Below are 18,696 nucleotides of genomic sequence, written 5' to 3'. Positions count from 1 at the left end.
CCTTCCTACTACACAAATGTCCTTATTTCTTCAATCTCATAACCTCAGGTGTCCATTACAATGAACTAGCAAAACATTTCTGATCATCCTCAGAGTCTTTACAACACAATTACAAGAGGCAGGGAATACATTCTGAAGAACCATCATTTATCACTGATAAGTGACAAGAAAAATCCATTATTAAGAAACGTATGGACAGTATAACCAGGTATTACACCTCCATACACAAAATATTCCACTTCTGCAACAGAAATGAGAATCTTTGTATCTTGACTGCAATACATTGTGAAACAACGAGACTCTCAAATGCTAAGTGGTTTTGGAATGAATAGCTCCAAAGTTCAGTAGAAATTGGTTTGCTGTCAAACACAGAACACAGAACCACAGAATTGTTTGGGTTGGAAGGGACCTTAAAGATCAACGAATTCCACCCTCCTGCCATAGGCAGGGACACCTCCCACCAGACCAGGTTGCCCAAAGCCCCATCCAGCCTGGCCTTGAGCACCTCCAGGGATGGGGCATCCACAGCTTCTCTGGGCAGCCTGTGCCAGCGCCTCACCACCCTCTGAGTGAAGAATTCCCTCTCAATATCTAATGTAAATCTCCCCTCTTTCAGTTTAAAGCCATTCCCCCTTGTCCTATCTGCTCATGTAAAAAGTTTTACAAGTCCCAATAAGGTCTCCCCAGAGCCTTCTCTTCTCCAGGCTGACCAATCCCAACTTCATCCGCTTGTCTCTGTAGGAGAGGTGCTCCATCCCTTTGATCATCTTTGTGGCCTTCCCTTGGACTCAGTCTAATAGGCCTGAGTCCTTCTTGTGCTGGGGGCCCCAGAGCTGAACACAGGACTCCAGGTGGGGTATCATGAGAGCAGAGCAGAGGGGGAGAATCCTGTCCCTCAACCTGCTGACCATGCTTCTCTTGATGTAGCCCCGGACAAGCTTCGCTTTCTGGGCTGCAAGCGCACATTACCAGCTCACGTTGAGCTTCTCATCAACCAACATACCCAGGTCCTTCTCTGCAGTCTCAATGGGTTCTTCTCCCAGTCTGTGCTCATGTCTGGGATTGCCCCGACCCAGGTGCAGCACCTTGCACTTGGACTTGTTGAACCTCATCAGGTTCACATGGGCCCACTTCTCCAGCTTGTCCAGGTCCCTCCGGGTGGCATCCCTGGCATCCCTTCCTTCTGGTGTATCGACTGCACCACTGAGCTTGGTGACGTGCAAACTTGCTGAGGGTGCACTCGATCCCACTGCCTCTGTCATTGATGAAGACACTAAACAGCACCGGTCCCACGACAGACCCCTGAGGGACACCACTCGTCACCGGCCTCCACCTGGACAGAGAGCCACTGACCACCACTCTCTGGCTGCAGCCATCCATACAATTAGCTAATCACTGAAAAGCCCACCTTCAAATCCATCTCTCTCCAGTTCAGAGATAAGAACATTGTGTGCAGACCGTGTCAAAGGCCTTACAGAAGTCCAGGTAGATGACATCGGTCCGTCTTCCCTTGTCAACTGAAGCAGTCACTCCATCACAGAAGTTCAAGTGCTCTCTTCCCAGTTCAGCCTATCCGCATTCTCTAACGCATGACAAAACTGCAATCTTTCCCAAGACATTTAAGACAGTCCCTCCTTTGTTTTCCTTCTACTGTTTTTCTTTCTATTTCTATTCACATGAAACTTGAAAAAATGTGCTATTTAAATTATACCCTTAAATCAAATTTTGGCTGAGCATAACTTAAGAGGTCAAATTTGAAGTAATTCAGTGAGACAGACAAGCTAGGTACGCCCTTCTTCCCAGAGAGGTCAAACTCGGAACATATTCAACATAATTTTAAAATCATTAAACTTGATAGATCTCACAGTATAAAAGTTTCAAAACTGTGATCTAAGCAAAAAAGGCACTTCTACTTTCTGTATCAGCTCAAGCCACTTGTTAATGGTCACCACTAGAGAGAAGAGTGATGGACTCAGTAACTGCTGCTTCAGTGATTTAAACTAGACATACACTATTTCCTAAAGGTATCAGGAATACTGTTGTGTGTGCTCCTAATTTATGACTAAACACTTATTTCCCTGTTGTGTTAGCAGTCAACACTTCAGAAACACCAAGCAACTTTGGCATGTGTATTCTGAAGTGCTTAAACATGCACTGATAAATTCAGTTTTGCATTACAGGAAGACATAGTACTTGCAAGGATCAAATATAACTCATGGAAATCAGAACATAATCTTTTCTGACTACTGGAAAATGATCTTGGGAACTGTTTTCAAAATCAGAAGGAAACTACTATTCTGTTCCAAAAACTGGAGAACTTGTTGGAGAAACTTGTTTTGCATGAAAAACAAACAAAAAACAAACAAACAAAAAAAAACAAGAAAGAAAACAAAACAAACCCTCTAATAGAACTGCAAAACAAACCCACTGCAAATAGAACTGCTGCTTTAAGGTTTTAACTTTAATCCTACAGTGGTCAAACAACAAACTGTATTACTCCCATAATTTCAGCAAACAACATGAATCTGTAATTCAATGGTTTCACAGAAACCCAGAAGGGCTGAGGCTGGCAGGGACCTCTGGGTCCATCTGGCCCAACCCCTGCCCGAGCAGGGACACCCAGAGCAGGCTGCCCAGGACCACGTCCTGGCATTTTCGGAGATCTCCAAGGAGGAGACCCCACAGCCTGTCTGGGCAGCCTGTGCCAGGGCTCCCTCACCCGCACAGGACAGAAGGGCTCCTGGTGCTCGGATGGAGCCTCCTGTGTGCCAGGTTGTGCCCACTGCTTCTCATCCCATCACTGAACACTCCTGGGTAGAAACTGACCCATCTTCTTCTCATCCTCCCTTCAGACAGTTATATAATGATAAGATCCCACCAAGCGAGACTCTCTTCTCCTAGTGAGCAGTCCTGTTCCACACAGGACAGAGGTTGCAGTTCCTTTCTCATCTTCGTGACCTTTCACCGAACTCTCTCTGGTAGCTCCATGTCTCTCCTATACTGGACAGCCCAGAATTTGACACAGTACTCCAGGTTTCCTGGTTCCAAGGAAAATTTAATTCTCACTTTTCTAACATGTAATGATTGCAAAAACGTGTCAAATTCTACATAAGAGAGACTCACGGTGCTTCTCCCTGCCTCTTCTCCCAAGCCACCTGAAGATTTATGATCAGGTGACTTTCCCAAAGAACGTGAAACACAAGTTTAACTTCCTCTGAGATGAGCATCTCCAATTTCTCTTTTACTGAAAAAAATAAGGACACTAACACTCCAATCTCCTTCTGTGGCAGAGAAGGAACCTGGGGCATGATTTCAAAGACCCTGTTCCTGGAAGAAGCACCAACCTGACAGTCCCTACCTCACACCTCCATGCTGCTCCTTTCCAACCCCTGCTACATCCTACTACTTGTTTTGGAATAAATGCTTATGAGGTAGGGTGGTAAAACTTCCAAACAAACAAACAAAGCTATTTTTAGCCTGGATCAGTTGACTGACACAGTTTACAAGGTACAGGAGACAGTTGTATCAGCACCACAGAGGACCAAACAGAGGGCAGAAACAAGTGAACATGAACAGTAAGTTTCTGCATTATCACAGAGGAATTCCTAAATTTGTATTTGGGTTCCAAAGTGTTTTTATGAGACTGAAGATTAATTTTCAGCACTGCAAAACAGGTGTCATTTTAAGGAATAAGCACAAGTGACTAAAGGGACAGTCAACATAAAATGCGTAAAAGAATAGTATGATTGTAGTCCTTTTTTTTCCTCTGTATGTATGTACAGTTTTCTGGGTGTACGCTTACATATGCATATATAAACATACACATTTAAAAGAGTCACTGTAACTTTCTACAACCCATTTTTATACTTAAAAATTGATGTAGCACTGAAAGCCCTCGAAATCGCAGTAGAGTGCCTTGAACTACATCTTTCTGGCTGATCAGAGGAGCTCTCAGAAAAGCTTGTCTCGTGGCGCGCACAGAACACGCGCACAGACCTTCAGCTACAGCTTGGGCCATGCACTGGACCTTCGATACAGGCCTCTACAATGAAAAAAAAAATAATAAAAAATAAAAAAAATAAAATAAAAAACAACACAGCAGCACCAAAAATTACAAGGTGATTTCCAGTGTTATTTCGGGGCGAGTGGGGAGACAGCCGAAGGGCAGACACGCGTCCTCTAAAAAAAATAACATAAAATTAAGAGACGTCGGGGAGGGGAAGTGGGCAAAGCCACGGCGCCCGTACGGGGGCAGGGGTCCCCGGGAAGGCGGCGCCGCAAGGAGCCGCGGCGGCTGCCCACAAGCCGGGCAGGGCCAGCGCCGACCCCCCCGTGCCCCTCCTGGAGGTCCGGCGGCGGTCGGGAGGCCGAGCTCGGACGCACGGACACCCGGACGGACACCCGGCCCGGCTGTGCCCTCACGGCGCCCGCGGCGGCCCCGGCCAGGCCGCAGGCACCGGGCAGCGCGGCCTCCCCCGCGGGCCGCCGCCTCCGCCGCCCCTCGGTGCCGCCGGTGCCGGGCGTTACGTGGCGGCGGCCGGCGAGCGCCCGCGGTGCCGTTACCTGGCGGGCGGCAGGCGGGCCGCCGCGCGGAGCCTCGCAGCCGCTGACATTGAGAGGGACGCCGCCATGACGCTCGGCGTAGCCGCTGGGGGACGGACGGCGGCGGCACTGGGACAAACCTCCTCCGCCCGGACACAGGAAACGCGAAGGCGGGCGGGGAGGGATGGAGGGGGCGGGAGGGGCCTGGGGAGGGCAGGCACCGGCAGGGAGGGGAGAGCACCCTCTTCACACCGCCCTCCCGCCCTGCTCCTGCCTTCCTCCTGCTGTCCTCAGCGAAGGACGTGGGGCCTGAAGCGCTTCGGAAGGGCCCTGCCAGGCCTCACGGCACCCTTGGGTGCGGGACACCCCGGGGTGGTAGGGGCTGAGCCCTGCTGCCCCTCATTAGGTGTCCCCAAGAAAAGGGCACTCTCCGTGCAGAGAAAGCAGAGCTCTGGTGTGTCTTCTTGCACGTCTTGACCTATTTCTTATTTTTTCTGCTTAAAATACACTCAGGTGCTTGCTGCACTAAGATAAACAAGTATCTAACATGCTGTGCTTGTAGGAGCCCTGTTTTGACTTTACACCAATCTAGACTTAACTTCCTATAGTCACACAAGGACGATAAACCACTTCTAGACTTATTCCCGTAGTCAGACAAGGAAGATAAACCAATTCTAGACGTATTTCCTATAGTCAGACAAGGAAGATAGACAAGGCCCCTGTTCTCTTAAAGTTGAGTCATATTTTTAACACATTAACTGTAAAAAGGCAAGTAAATAACAGTGCACACATCCTGGAATATGACGCTTCATTCACGGTTAAGGAAGATAGATTGCTGTAAAGGAAGAGTCAAACGCTGTGGTACTCAGTGTCAAAACCTCAAATGACCTACACTTTCCAGAAACACATGGTGCGAAAGTGCAGGGTTAGAGAGGGATCTGAAATGCTGTGAAGGACTGAAAAGTTTCTGGTTCTGGGGAAGAAAAGTCTGCATTCTAAACATCATTTTAATTATTTTGAAATCTGTTGCCATTTTTTAAAAAAGAAAAAGAAAAACCCTTATCTCAAGTTTCAATTTTACTGAAAAACTGGAAAAATTGTAAGAAGCGTTAAACAAAAAGTTGTGAAACTCCTACAGGAGATGTTAGTTTTGTCTAACGGTTTGTGAGTTGCTCCAGGAGAAGCCTGCCTTTTTCTCTATTGCGCAGTTTGACAAGATCAAATACAAAAATTCTACACAAGCAAGTTAATTCAGTGCTTTCTTGTCCCAAATAAAAGACAGAAGAATAATAGTTCTAGTGAAAAGTTAAAGAAACTTTGAACAAATGTTTTCTGCAGTTATCAAATCAACAGAACATTAATTTCCAATGAGAACAAACAAACAACACCCTTGTATTATATAATCCTAATTAAACGTCAGACCTGGAGCCACTATTTCATAGTCTTTGTATTAGGCAAAGGTTGCAAAACAGTTTCTGTTGTAAATCATCCTGTTAGAATGTTCCACTCAAATACGTAATTTTCTACACTTTCTTCCCGTCAAACATTTCCGACTTACAGGGAAATGAAAAGTATACTATTTTTCTCTTTCAAAATAACAGCAGCTATGCAGAAAAAGAGGAAAAATGAAAAATCATTCTGGGCAGCATAGTACAAAGACAGTAAGGACAGTGCTTTACAAATTGGGTGCTTTTACGGATAGGAGTATTTAAAAGGAATTTTTCCATCATTAGTAAATATGGTCAAAGTCACATGTAGTAAGACAGACAGCAGGAGTAATTCTGTAGCAATGATTAATTGAACATGGCCTATATGGAAAGGTGACAGCTTGCGTTAAATGTCAGTGGGAGACTACACCGAACCTTTGCGCTTACTAGTTTTATTTCATGTGTTTTGAGAGGTCTTGAAAAACTTCCCTGAGGTTCTGTGATTTTTTCAACTGTATCAGTTACCAACCTAATAATACACGTTCTCTCTCACACCGAACCTTCATGCACGTTCAGATAGACAGAGTAGGAATATCTGCCTCTCGGAAAACTCAAGAACTTTTATCCCTCTGTTCCAAAATCTTTTTCCAGTGGCCTCAATGATGGTAGGTTATAGGAGGCCTTCACACCAACTCACGTTTATTTCAGTTAATCTAAACTTGTACCTTTTGTGGTGCCTCAGCTAGGAAAAATCTGTCTTTCCCTGGAAGCAGGGGAAGATTAATGCTGTTCAAAGGCATCAGCTGGTGAAGAGTGGTTTGCTGAGGCCAGTTGCCCTTGAAGGTCTGAATGTAAACTGAGGCAAGCTGTGTGAGTCTGTCTATTCTCCGTCAGTTGTCAGATAATCAGAGCTCATCTGAAGACCTCTGGGGTAGACCCTGCTTTCAGGGTTTTTGCATCTGCTGTCTTCTTTCACTGTCAGAGATGGAAACGGCAGTTTGGGCAGCATGTGAGTGCATCACACGGCTCTCTTCTTCGAACTCAAGCTCTTCCTGCTACCTCTCCTGTGGGTGATGGGGAAAGGACAGGGTAGTAGCATGGGGCAGCTGGAGCTTGGAGCTGACGCTTTATTAACTGAATCCATAAAAGGAAGGTGCCAAAATCAGGAGCTGCCTTTGGCAGCTGCGGGGAAAGGACTGTCTTGTGCTAGATCACAGCGACTGATGGGTTTGAGCATGTGTGCAAGTGAACGTGCTGCTAATTGCCAGCACAGTCCCTGGAAAGGTTTTGGCCCAGGCCAATTAGCACCGTCCCAAACAATGTCTGAGCACAGTCTGGGAACCAGCGTGAGCCTGGGACTGTTCCTAATAAGCAGTGTGGATGAGGCCATTCTGGGTTTTGGATTGTGTTTTTGGAGCTGGGGAGAAGAGGAGAAAGAGTTTAGTTCTACGGATGTGAGCTGTGCCACGTAAGCTGAGCTGTATCAGGGGTACAAAAGGGTCTTTGGACTGTTTATTTACTAATATAAATGTAACCATAGCATTTGTTGCTGAAGTATTATTGTATAGTAGTCACAAACACGAGAGACTATTTCTAGACAAATAACCATAGCTCTCCAGAGACAGCATGTGTGGCAATTCCAAGCACACAGTTTACCGTGAAATTAATATGCACCAACAGTCCCTTGCAGTCTGGTGCCTCGGAAAGGGCGAGAGATACGAGTTTTTCTCTTTCCCACTTTTAACAGGAAATAGACCTTAGAAATAGACCTCTAAGATATTCCTGTAAAGTTTTAAATTAGGTATGTACGGTTTTATCTGATTGGCTTCACTTTGTGTAAATGTATTCTTATATATGATATAAGACCTTCTTAATCGTTGCGTCTTAGGTCGAACTAATCAATTTGTGTGCGTATACACAGTCTTAGAAAATAAAACTTTACATGCAGTATTCCTCCAAATAATACAGTAAGTTGGTTTTTGAGGTGACCGCAAAAGAATCATTCGAAGTCCATACTTCCATGAAGGCTTAAACTTTTCATTCATAATTCTGGCTGCAAGCTGGTCTTCTGTCACTGATATACTGTGAAACACTGTCCCTCAAGACTGAAACAGTTTATGTGCCAGCACTTATTGTGCTGTACAGTATGCTCACAGTTTCTATTGTCTCACTCTATGAGAAAGCTTATTAGCTTAACTATGCAGGGTTAGAGTCATATTTTCTCTTCACATATGTGATCACCACACATTGTGAGAATCTGAGAGGAAAATCTAACCTTTTACTTTTTTTCTGTGAGAGTAAGGTTGTACAATTTTACTCTATGCCCAAGGAAATCGATTCAGATACAAATAATTTCATAGTCTCAAATAAACTGCAGTTAGAAGTGAGAAATCTAGAGATACTCCTTAGTGAATTGTTGTTTTGAATTGTTGCATTTTTTCCTGGGTGGCTTGTAGGAACTATTCAGGAAACAAAGTCAACATTCTCAGAGATCTTGACAGCCCTATGTGGCAAAGCAGTGGTAGAAAAGGGGTACAAGACACAAGCAAGCTGATTATACTGGTTACTGCTACATGTATTCTTACTCAGTTCCATGTTGTGTGTTGGCTGTATTGATTTTACGTACAGAAACGATCATTTCAGTGTTGGACAACTCTCGGATTCTGACCCTTCATATATCTAAGCATGGCGGTAGCTTAACATGTACTTAGTTATTCACATTAACTTTTACAGGACTGGAATTTAGTCTTTCAAATACCAATTTTTAGTTTGAAAAGCATGTTTTGGCTTTGTAAGAGCTCACTGTGTAAGTAGTGACTCTGTTGGCTCCGTTTTACCCACAGTAATTTCTTTTGCTGGTGAAGTATCAGCTGCAGTTACCCTTAGAGGTTTTTTGTTTGTTTGTTTGTTTTTCCAAGCATTGGTAGTGGGACAAAGACTATTTCTCTTATATAGTTATTTACAAACCTTAACATGCTTTCAGTGCCAAGATAAATTTGATGGAAGATTTTGTCCCAAATGTCAATTTCTGCGTTAAAAGATGAGTGATCATAAGAACATGATGTTTGGGGATTTCAGTATTTATTTACATTCTCTACATGGTAGCCAGGTTGGTAAGGAAGATGACAATATTCTCAAAGTCTGTTTGATTGCAAATGAAATTTAAAATGCAGTCGGAGCTGTCTGGATTTAATTTCTCTCTCTCCCGCCCCCCCTCCCCCCCCCCCCCATATGGGAGAATAAAACATCTCAGCTCATACAGGAGAAAAAAATTAAAACCAGGCAACGCCAGCTCCATTGTAAGCTTCACATGCAATCACACAGTCTCGCAGGGAAACTCCCCTTCCTGACTGCACTGCTGCCACTTGTGAACTACAATTAAAAAAAAATCACTTTTTATACTCCCTGCTTTCAGGCTAGACATTGACATGTGAACCAAAATCTTCTTTTTAACTATTGCCCGGGAGGCCACCAAAGAATCCCAGCTGACCCCCTGCCATCAGAGTGAGTGATGGTAGGCTGCTGGTGTTGCAGCTCGCTTCCCTCGGGCTGCCACCCTGAGAGATCCCACCATCCACCCTCGGTGTGAGTGACATTAGCCCACTGGGCTTTGAAAACACTTTTCAGGTCGGTCATCGCGGAGAGATAGCTTCCTTCACACACAGCATCAGGGTGAGTGACGTCAGGCCGCTGGGGTTTAAAATACAGACCCTCAGGCTTGCTAAGCTGACACTGCTGAGAAAACTGCTTTTATTGTTTTACATCAGCAGGGACCTCTTTGTCTTTTTTTGTATTGTTTACTTAGAAGCCAGCCTCCCCCTTCCCCGTCTCCCACCCCAGACAATTATTAACATCTGTAGGGTAATTTCTAGTGGTTTTTTTTTTTTTTTTTTTTTTTTTTTTTTTTTTTTTTTTTTTTTTAAACTGGAGGTGAAGCAGATTTTAGTCTTTGAATTTTTATAGCCATCTGCTTTCTCATATGATTTTTGAAAGATCCTGGGTGTGCCTGAGTACTTGTTAGTGGGAGTGTCTTAGCATAATAAAAGGAGAGCAGTTCTTAGAGATTCTGTTCCTTTTAGCCATCCTGGATAGATAATGCTAATATTAATTATTCTTCCATCAGAACTTTTCCTGAGGTTCATGGACTTCAGGAAATGTTCCTCTCTAGTCTTAACTGAATATAAGTCTGGCTGGCACTTGGTCTTTCAATTCGTGATACTAAAATTAAAAGGTTCCTTTGTAGTCAACCATCATAGGAAACCTGATCAGGTTTCATCAGGAAACCTGATGTTTCTGATATTATTTTATCAGCTCTAAATTATGGTGATGAGATTTTAGGGGCTTTGTGAAGTAATACATAGGATTTAGGATAAACCCCCCTAAACTGGTTAATGTGAAAGATAAAGTTTTAAAACTGTAATTATATAATACCGCTGAACAGACTAAATCATTGAATGGTAAGTAGTGCGTTGGAACTGCCATTTTTCTGAACTCTATTTCCATTTCATTCAAAATTAGGAACTATTTCTTAACGTATTACTGAAAAGAAGTAATTAAAAAAATACATATATTTTAAAGTTTCTAATTCTTTATGAAAACAGCAGCCAGGTGAGCTAAAATAAAGATTTGAGAATTTAGAAGAATAAAGTCTGAGAAAGATTACTTGGTTAAATGATAATTTAGTTAAAGGTATATAATAAGTTTATATTGAAACTAACATTTTTATCTTTTTCTCTCTCTCTCTTTTTTTTTTTTTTTTTACTGTTTGCCATTTGAAGCTCACTTTATCAGTGACCTGATCCTCACTTGGATGTATAAACACATTTCGTAGTCAGATTTCACAAGAGGTACCATCACTCTGTAAGAGAAATTTAAGTTCTTTTAAAACTAGTTTTAAAGTATTCTCTCTCTTCTTACCTAATTTTTTGAATAGCATCTACCATGGATACTAAATGTCACCAGTTTCATTGAAGGAAGAGGCTTTTTAGTGGTTTTGGTAGATTAGCAGAGAATTATTAAAATATGTAGTAACAATTAATTTTTATGAAGCAGCTAGGCTGTCCAATAAGAAACGTGAAAATAATTTGCTTTAGCCCTGTGAGAATTTCTAAGGTGCTTCTAATGATAGGAATGCAGGAGAAGATGTCATCGAGTCCTCCAAGCTGGAGTTATCATCCTCAATAATATCCTTAAATTTAAGTTTTCTTCAACTCAGAAATGTTCTCTGAAAGACACAGTTTTCATGAGCTTGATGATATTCAGTGGTAGGAAACACCATAAGACAGTTACGTGTTGTGTGGCATTTTTTGAAATTATATTCCTAACTTTTTCATTATCTCCACATCACTTTCATATAAACAGGACTTCAAGGCTGGCTGCTTTTTTATGCCCCATACGAAATGAAGCAGGAGCTGGATCCTGGACTTCTGCAGTTCAGAACCAGAGTCTAACTACTGTGCTGCAAAATTTACAAAAGTTTTTTTTCTTTCTCCTGGTGTGACAGTCCATGTGCTATTCGCCATTGTGCTCCTGTTTTCTTGACCAGACTGAAGAAAACCCTATTTCTTGCTCTTTGCAGGCATTGGTGTGTTGCTCAGAGCTCACTGATGAGCAGGCTTTCATGCTGCCAACATATCCCAACAGCTTCCATGGCTCAGTTCTTCTGGGAAAGGGCAAGTGTTCAGATCTCTGCAGTTTCGTGGTTCCCCTCTCATGGAAATCCCCAGGTCTCCATCTGCTGAGAAGACTGACCGTAGTATACTTTATATGGGGATGGAGTCTATCACAGACCTGGTGTTACAAACCCTTCTGTTCAGAAATGTGAAGTTGGGCTCAGAGTGTCATGAGTTTTTTTGTTTTGCTTTGTTTTGTTTTGTTTTTTAATAATAAAAATATGGGTTACCTCCAGATTTTAGGGCCTTTTTGTCTTACTCAGTTTGCATATTCAAATTATCCTACAGAACCATGAATATTATTTTGGATTTTTGTTGTAAAATGAAATTTAAATTGTCTCTTAAACACACAGTTTGACGGTCTAAGATTCACAAGAGTTGCCAAAAAGTCTGTAATATCTGTGACTGTCCATATAGAAATGAGGGGTGGATGTCCCTGTAGTAACTGGAATCTGAAATCAAGAGACGGCAAAAAAAGGAAGGCATCATCCCAATTGGGTTATGCTTGCTTTGTCTCTGAGTGCTTTGGTTAAGGAATTACAGATTCTGTAATGGTCTTAAGCAGTGGCATGCTGGTCTAGAAAAGGCCATACATGCATTTATACACCTTCTGTATTTGGAAGGAAGTGATCAAAATCTTACACTGTAGTACAGCCCACTGTATTGTACTTCAATTGTGACCATCACTGTATTAACTGTACAGGGTATGTGGTTTTGGTGACACAATGAGTTTCTACAAAAAGGATTGTGGTGCCAGGAAAATAATATGATTTCTGTAAAGCAGCTGTTGGAATTCTTAAGGATTAATGATTCTGTTTCCATGGAAGTAAATGATGAAAGTATATATTGGCAGAATATTTTCTAAATAGAATATTTAGAAAAATTCCAGGAGAAAAGAAATTCTGGCTCATTTGTAAGAGGAGATATTGAAGAATGTCCTGGTTTTATTTACTACACTGGTGGAAGACCATTATAGCCTCTTCAAAATAACTACCGGACAGATTACGTGCTGAGGAATACATTTTTAATACAGATTCTTGGCAGTGGCAGCTTTAGCTTGCATGCCACACCTTTCCCAAAATGTGTTGTTATTTTTATAAATTAAGATACCTGATTGCTTATTCTCAATTAATTTTCTATTTTCTTCTCTAAATGGCTTTCTTTAAACACTTTTTTAGTGATTGAATCACAATGACACCTGTGATGCACATCATGTTTCCTACTTGCTAAGATACTATAGCCTGTATAAAGCTAATCACAAAAACATTCAGAAAAAGGATGTCTGCTTACCTATATAGTTTTGTACTAAGGCCTGAGGTGTACTTTGTCATTAGTAGTGTACATATTTGATTATGGGATTATCATTCTGGTAGTCATGCAATTTCTATTGGATACTAAAATTTGTTTTCATGATTGAAAAAAGTGCTATAAATTAGTTATTTCACTCCATTTCTTTTTTTCTTTTCAAGGTAATAATCACGTAATCTAACAATTACAGTAGGACTATGAATGCCACAAGGTTTCTACTTACAAGAAATAGGTAAGTTCTTAATTTTGGAGAGTATAGCTTGATGTTTATCAAATCAAACTTCAGAGTCTTAACATGAAATAAGTTGTAGGCCTGTTTTAGCATCAGGGTAAAATGGGATGGTTCAGTCCTATGCCACTAAAAGGCTTAACGTATTAATTGGTCCTATCAGCCATTCAGCTGCAGGATACTGTTATATTGAGGAAGAGAATACTTACATCCAACAGGAAGCAGTGGCAAAGCAAAAGTGATATTAATTCCCTGACAAATAAAATGGAACTATTATTTTGAGATAAAATAAATCATTTAAATATATTTTAAAATCCCTAATCATATAATTAATTAGTTCTTTTAATTTGGGGTCATTTTTATTTCAATTTCTATGACATTTTCTTGATAAAATTGTTGTCTTGGTTTTGTATCAGATTTAGTTTTCACCAAAGGCAGTTCTATTTAAACACCAAAAAATATATATATATATATTTCATCTGAAAAAGAAAGTGTTAGACACAAAATAGTTCTTTTCCACCCAGTTCAGTATTACTGGTGAGTTTAATTTTAGCTAATACAGTAAAGTTATTCATATTTGTAATACTACTTCAAATACTACCATGTCAGGATCAAATAGGGGAGGACCTAACTCACCCATGTGTTGTTTCGTATGAACGGCTCATATCAATGATCATATAGATCATCACTTTTTCTCTTTCTGCTCTTCAGTGAAACAGTTAAGCATTTGCTAGATTAATTGGCTTGTGAAATTACCTCATCCTGGACCTTTCCTAATTTTATCTGTATATTTAGTATTCCTCTCCTTACCTCTTTTCACACATTTGTTCTGACCTCTAAGCCTTACATTAGCAATTACCTTTTGAGTCATTTCATAGAATATATTTTTTTGAGAGACTAGCTCATTCCACGAAGAAAGCAGAAACAGGTTTAAATAGAGACTTTATCAAAGAGACTTGTAATCCCTGTTGTGTCTGTGTATTCTTCTTGTCAATTCAGAAAACATAAAAAAAAAACCACACCCTTTTAAGACTACTTGTCTCATATATTTTCCATTATATACCCTTGAAGTTTACAATTTATTCCCTTTTTATAAACAGCAGGCTAAATATTACTATAGTTCTCATATTCCTTTCTTCACTCTTTATTTGCCATGTGAGGCTTCGGAGACCCTTCCTCTTTCTCATTTTCTATTTCCCTCATAAGAAGGTGAAGGGTAGTAATACCACAACAGGGTAATAAATTCCCTGTACACATGTACATGTCAGTGGTCACAGAAATTGTGACTAAAATGACAGATACAATAAGTATTCTTCAGGGTCTTTTGTTAGTTTGGATTTAGGTCACAAAGTGTATTTCCCAGGCTGTCATTCTACGATGAGCCAGTCTGACGACATAAATGTTGTTTTAGCTTTTTCAGAGCCTCAGCTATGTAACAGCATTGAATTAATAGTTTTCAGAACTTTTTAAGTATTCCTAACAATCCGCATTAAGCCATAAAGATTAAATTAAACAGTACTTTTCCTGCTTAAATCCTCAGCCCATGTTTCCATACGGTTTCATTTTAATGCCCATGATTCCATACTTCTATTATAGCTTGCCCCCTTTTACTGGAATTCACTGGAGGAAAGTGCTATTAGGGTTTTCCTTTTGCAGAAGGGAGTAGCTGTTCTGAAAAGAGAGCACAAGATGAAATAGAAGGGTACATTTATGAACAAAATGGACATAATGGTCAAGGTTTTCTAGTGAATCTTTGTGGTCTAGAGAGGATCACTGGCATTCTGAATGAGAACAAAGGCTCTCAGAAAAAATAAATAAATTTCTGGAAGTCTAAATTTTATCTTATGCCTCATGCTTCTTTCTAGTTGTGTGAATCGTAGAAATGGTAAATATATCTATTCACAAAGATTATTTTTGTTAAGCTGCACGACAACTGTGTAAGTAGTATCTAACAGGTTCAGAGAGTTTAGAGAGCTTTTACCTTCTTATTTGGATACTAGAGGTACCACTAAGTTATATTACCTCATTAGAAATGCATCTTAAAAAATAGACACATTTTGAGCACATTTTAGCCTAAAAGACTTTATAAAGTCTCCTCAGGTGTGTTTCAAACCCAACGGTATTTCTCACATTCACATAATAAAAGTCCTCTGTATGTTCAGTGGAGGTATTCATGGCCCTAAAGAAATTTGGAACATGCTAAAATGCATTGCTGAATTGACCTATCTGATTCCACTGAACTGAAATGTAAACCAAAACTAAAATCCTCAAATGACAAGGAATGAATACAAAAAAGTACAACTTCCAAAAGAAAATGATTAAAAAAAAAAAAAAAAAAGCTTGTCACAATTTTCTGCTTGGATTAAAAAAAAAAAATGCAAAATTTTGCAGTGACTTCAAATACACTCTTTATTTACAAACTTAGAAATTGCACTTCAGAAGGATTATTAGTATCTCCTTCACAGAGGAGTTTTCCCTTTCCTTAGTTTTCTGTCTTTAAAAAAAACGACAAAAGTGTTGAACCTTGTTCTTACATGTTTCTGATTTTCAATTTCTAGTGATAATTCTTGAAAAATGTCCAAGTTACAAAGTCCATACACAGCATTCACAATTTCTGTATCTGAATAGCAATCACCGTGTGACTTGTTAGCAGGGAAAATTAGATATTCAGAAAAAAAAATGACATTGATATTCAACTGTGTTTAGCTGCTAATTATTTACTACAAAATAAAAGTGAATTTGAGGAATTCTTCTGTAAATTAATTTGAGCTTTGCCTTGAATAATTATCGTTATGGCCCTTTCCATCACCACAGCCTTCAGCCGTAAGGGTCTCCCAAAGAAGGAAAAGCCCATGTTTTCTTTCCCTCATTCTTTCCTAAATCTTCTAGTGGCAGGTGTCTCTGCCCATGTCAGGGGGTTGGAACTAGATGATCTGTAGAATCATAGAATCACTTAGGTTGGAAAAGACCTCTAAGATCATCAAGTCCAACTGTTAACTTAGAACTCCCAAGTCTACCGCTAAATCATGTCCCTAAACACCGTATCTATGTCTTTTGAATACCTCCAGGCCTGGTGACTCAACCACTTCCCTGGGCAGCCTGGTTCAATGCTTCACAACATTTTCAGTGAAGAAATTTTTCCTAATATCCAACCCAAACCTCTCCTGTCACAACTTGAGGCCATTTCCTCTGATCCTATCACTTGCTCCCTGGGAGAAGACACTGACCCGCACCCCACTACAGCTTCCTTTGAGGCAGTCGTGGAGAGCAGTAAGGTCTCCCCTGAGCCTCCTTTTCTCCAGGCTAAATAACCCCAGTTCCATCAGCTGCTCCTCATAAGTCTTGTTCTCTAGACCCTTCACTAGCTTTGTTGCCCTGCTCCAGCACCTCCATGTTCTTCTTGTAGTGAGGGGCCAAAACTGAACTTAGCATTTGAGGTACAGCCTCACCAGAGCCAAGTACAGTGGGACAATCATTCCCCTACCCCAGCTGGCCACACTACTTCTCAAAGGGGCCATGATGCCATTGGTCTTCGTGGCCACCTGGGCACACTGCTAGCTCACGTTCAGCCAGCTGTCAACCAGTATCTCTAGGTCCTTTTCTGCCAGGCAGCTGTAAAGTCCATTCCAACTCAAACCATTCTATGATTCTGTGATTTATTATGGTTTAACTGTTGCCTTAAAAGGTTAAAGCTGTTGCCTTTAAAAGGTTAAAAGTTTTCCATAGCAACTCAGATTTCTGTATTCAGATTTTCCTTTTTTTCAAATGGCTAAAGAGTTTTGCATTTATAGCTTCTCATTTTGAAGAACTGTAATAAGAAAATTAACTGCAATAGAAAATTGTTGAATACAGGTTATTGTGCTTTGAAGTCATATTTCTAGAAATAGTGGCAAGGTGTTATGGTCTTTTAAAACATATATAGGGACTGAAAGGGATCTTCTAGCTCATCCAATCTCCTCCTATTTTAGGAAACTACATCATGTAATCTTTTTAATAAATTGATGGAATTCTGTTTTAAGATTATCTATGCTATTTTTGCCCCAGTGCTCCTTCTGGAAGACTGTTGAAGAACTTCGTGCTCTTTGTATCCTGTCCTGGGATTGTGTTTGACTTATGGGATGTCGGGATCACACGATTGTCTTGTATTGTTAGTAGTCGCTCAGTCTAGAGTCTCATTCTTTTTTCTCTCTTGTAAATTTACTGGTCCAGTTCTTTGTAGGTGCTATCTGTGGTGTCTTGTGTAGTGGCTATATATCCTAACTTTTGTTATGAACATATATATGCGTGGACTTTTGTCAGATCTTTACAAATATTTTAAGCATGATTTTTGAGGAACACTCTGGTCTGATACTTCCTTTCTCAGGAATACTTGTAATCATCTCCTTTTTCATCTTTCTGGACATTTTCTTTTACCTGTCTTACTGTTCTTCTAGTAATCCTCACCTTCCTCCGCCATAACTTAGGCTTTCCTTTATGGTGTCATACCACATTTTTTTTCTGGTGACCAAGTGGGTTACTGCTATTGCATTTCCTTTCTCTGAAAATACATTATCTCATCAAAGAGTGACAGTATCTGACCACTCAATATCAGTATGACAAAATGTTTGTCTAGCATTTTACCCATCTCTTCTTGGTTTCCTTTTATATTAATTAATTTAGTTATTGCCTTCTGCTGTGACATTTTGCACATTGGTAGGGTCATTCTAGCAAACCCATAGAAACCATCTGAAATACATAAGACAGAAATTAAACGTTGCTTACTGATGGAAAAAGACCATGTTGGGATGTCTACAACTGTAAATATCAGTGAAAGTTTAAATACCTTCATATAAAAATAAGCTCCAAACTCAGATTTCCTAGGGAATGTTTTTTATTTTGAGTTGATTCTAGCCTAGTCCAATTCTATGCTTGTTTTTGTATTATTCATTCCTGTTTTGACAAGGCACCAAGTTCTGCTTTTTTTTCTCCCTTTTTTTTTTTCTTTTTCTTTTTTTTCTGGCATAGGTCATCCTCCTTTGTTTATAGCAAAAGTAGGTGGAGAGGAGTCATCAGAAGGAAATAACACAAGGTCATTTTTATTTCCATATCATTCCACCTAAATATTTGGAAGAAGGTTGTATTTCTTTCTAGTATCCTGGGCCCTGATTTCCCTATCACCAGTTTCTGACAATAGAATTACAGTTAGAATACGATTACCATGCAGCCTGTTAAAAGATGTCTCGAAGACCTCTTGCAGAAGTGTCTCATGATGACTGAAAAGGTAGTCTGTTTTCAGCAAAATATGTGAAGAGGATATATTTCTATTTGTTTATTTTCAGTGTTTTTTAGATGAGAGGGCTTTTTCGTAAGATTAATCACAACAACCTAAACGCTTAATGACTCCTGTTTTCTAACATCTAAGACCCCATAGTTTTGTGGATTTTGACTGTAAAACACTACAAAAAAGATCTCTGTTGTTTTGCAGGATGATTGTAGTCAGTTTTCAAAACTCCCTTCCTTTTCATCTTATTTTTATATA

The 18,696-nt window shown here is 40.3% G+C and overlaps 1 protein-coding gene and 1 long non-coding RNA gene across 3 annotated transcripts in view; one reads left to right on the top strand and one right to left on the bottom strand.

The window, feature by feature from the left end:
* The window catches only part of NDUFS4 (NADH:ubiquinone oxidoreductase subunit S4), a 47,930-nt gene extending 43,098 nt beyond the window's left edge, over positions 1–4,832 (bottom strand). Inside the window, exon 1 of the mRNA XM_040541457.1 lies at positions 4,564–4,832. Coding sequence (XP_040397391.1) covers positions 4,564–4,631 — 68 coding nt within the window. The 5' untranslated portion in view covers positions 4,632–4,832. The remainder of the gene's footprint in view (positions 1–4,563) is intronic.
* A 791-nt stretch (positions 4,833–5,623) lies between these two features.
* LOC121061963 lies at positions 5,624–12,506 on the top strand. 2 transcript variants are annotated; one of them, XR_005815352.1, is made up of 3 exons: positions 5,624–7,437; positions 10,748–10,829; positions 11,548–12,506. It is a non-coding gene; the product is annotated as an uncharacterized LOC121061963 (long non-coding RNA). The 2 variants fall into 2 exon arrangements; XR_005815351.1 differs by lacking the exon at positions 5,624–7,437 and adding an exon at positions 9,237–9,641.
* The last annotated feature ends 6,190 nt before the right edge of the window (positions 12,507–18,696 follow it).

The sequence above is a fragment of the Cygnus olor genome, chromosome Z (assembly GCF_009769625.2).
Source record: "Cygnus olor isolate bCygOlo1 chromosome Z, bCygOlo1.pri.v2, whole genome shotgun sequence".
In the NCBI taxonomy this organism is placed as follows: domain Eukaryota; kingdom Metazoa; phylum Chordata; class Aves; order Anseriformes; family Anatidae; genus Cygnus; species Cygnus olor.
The sequence above is the reverse complement of the archived record's forward strand: the minus strand, read 5'-3'. Positions and strand labels throughout refer to the sequence as shown.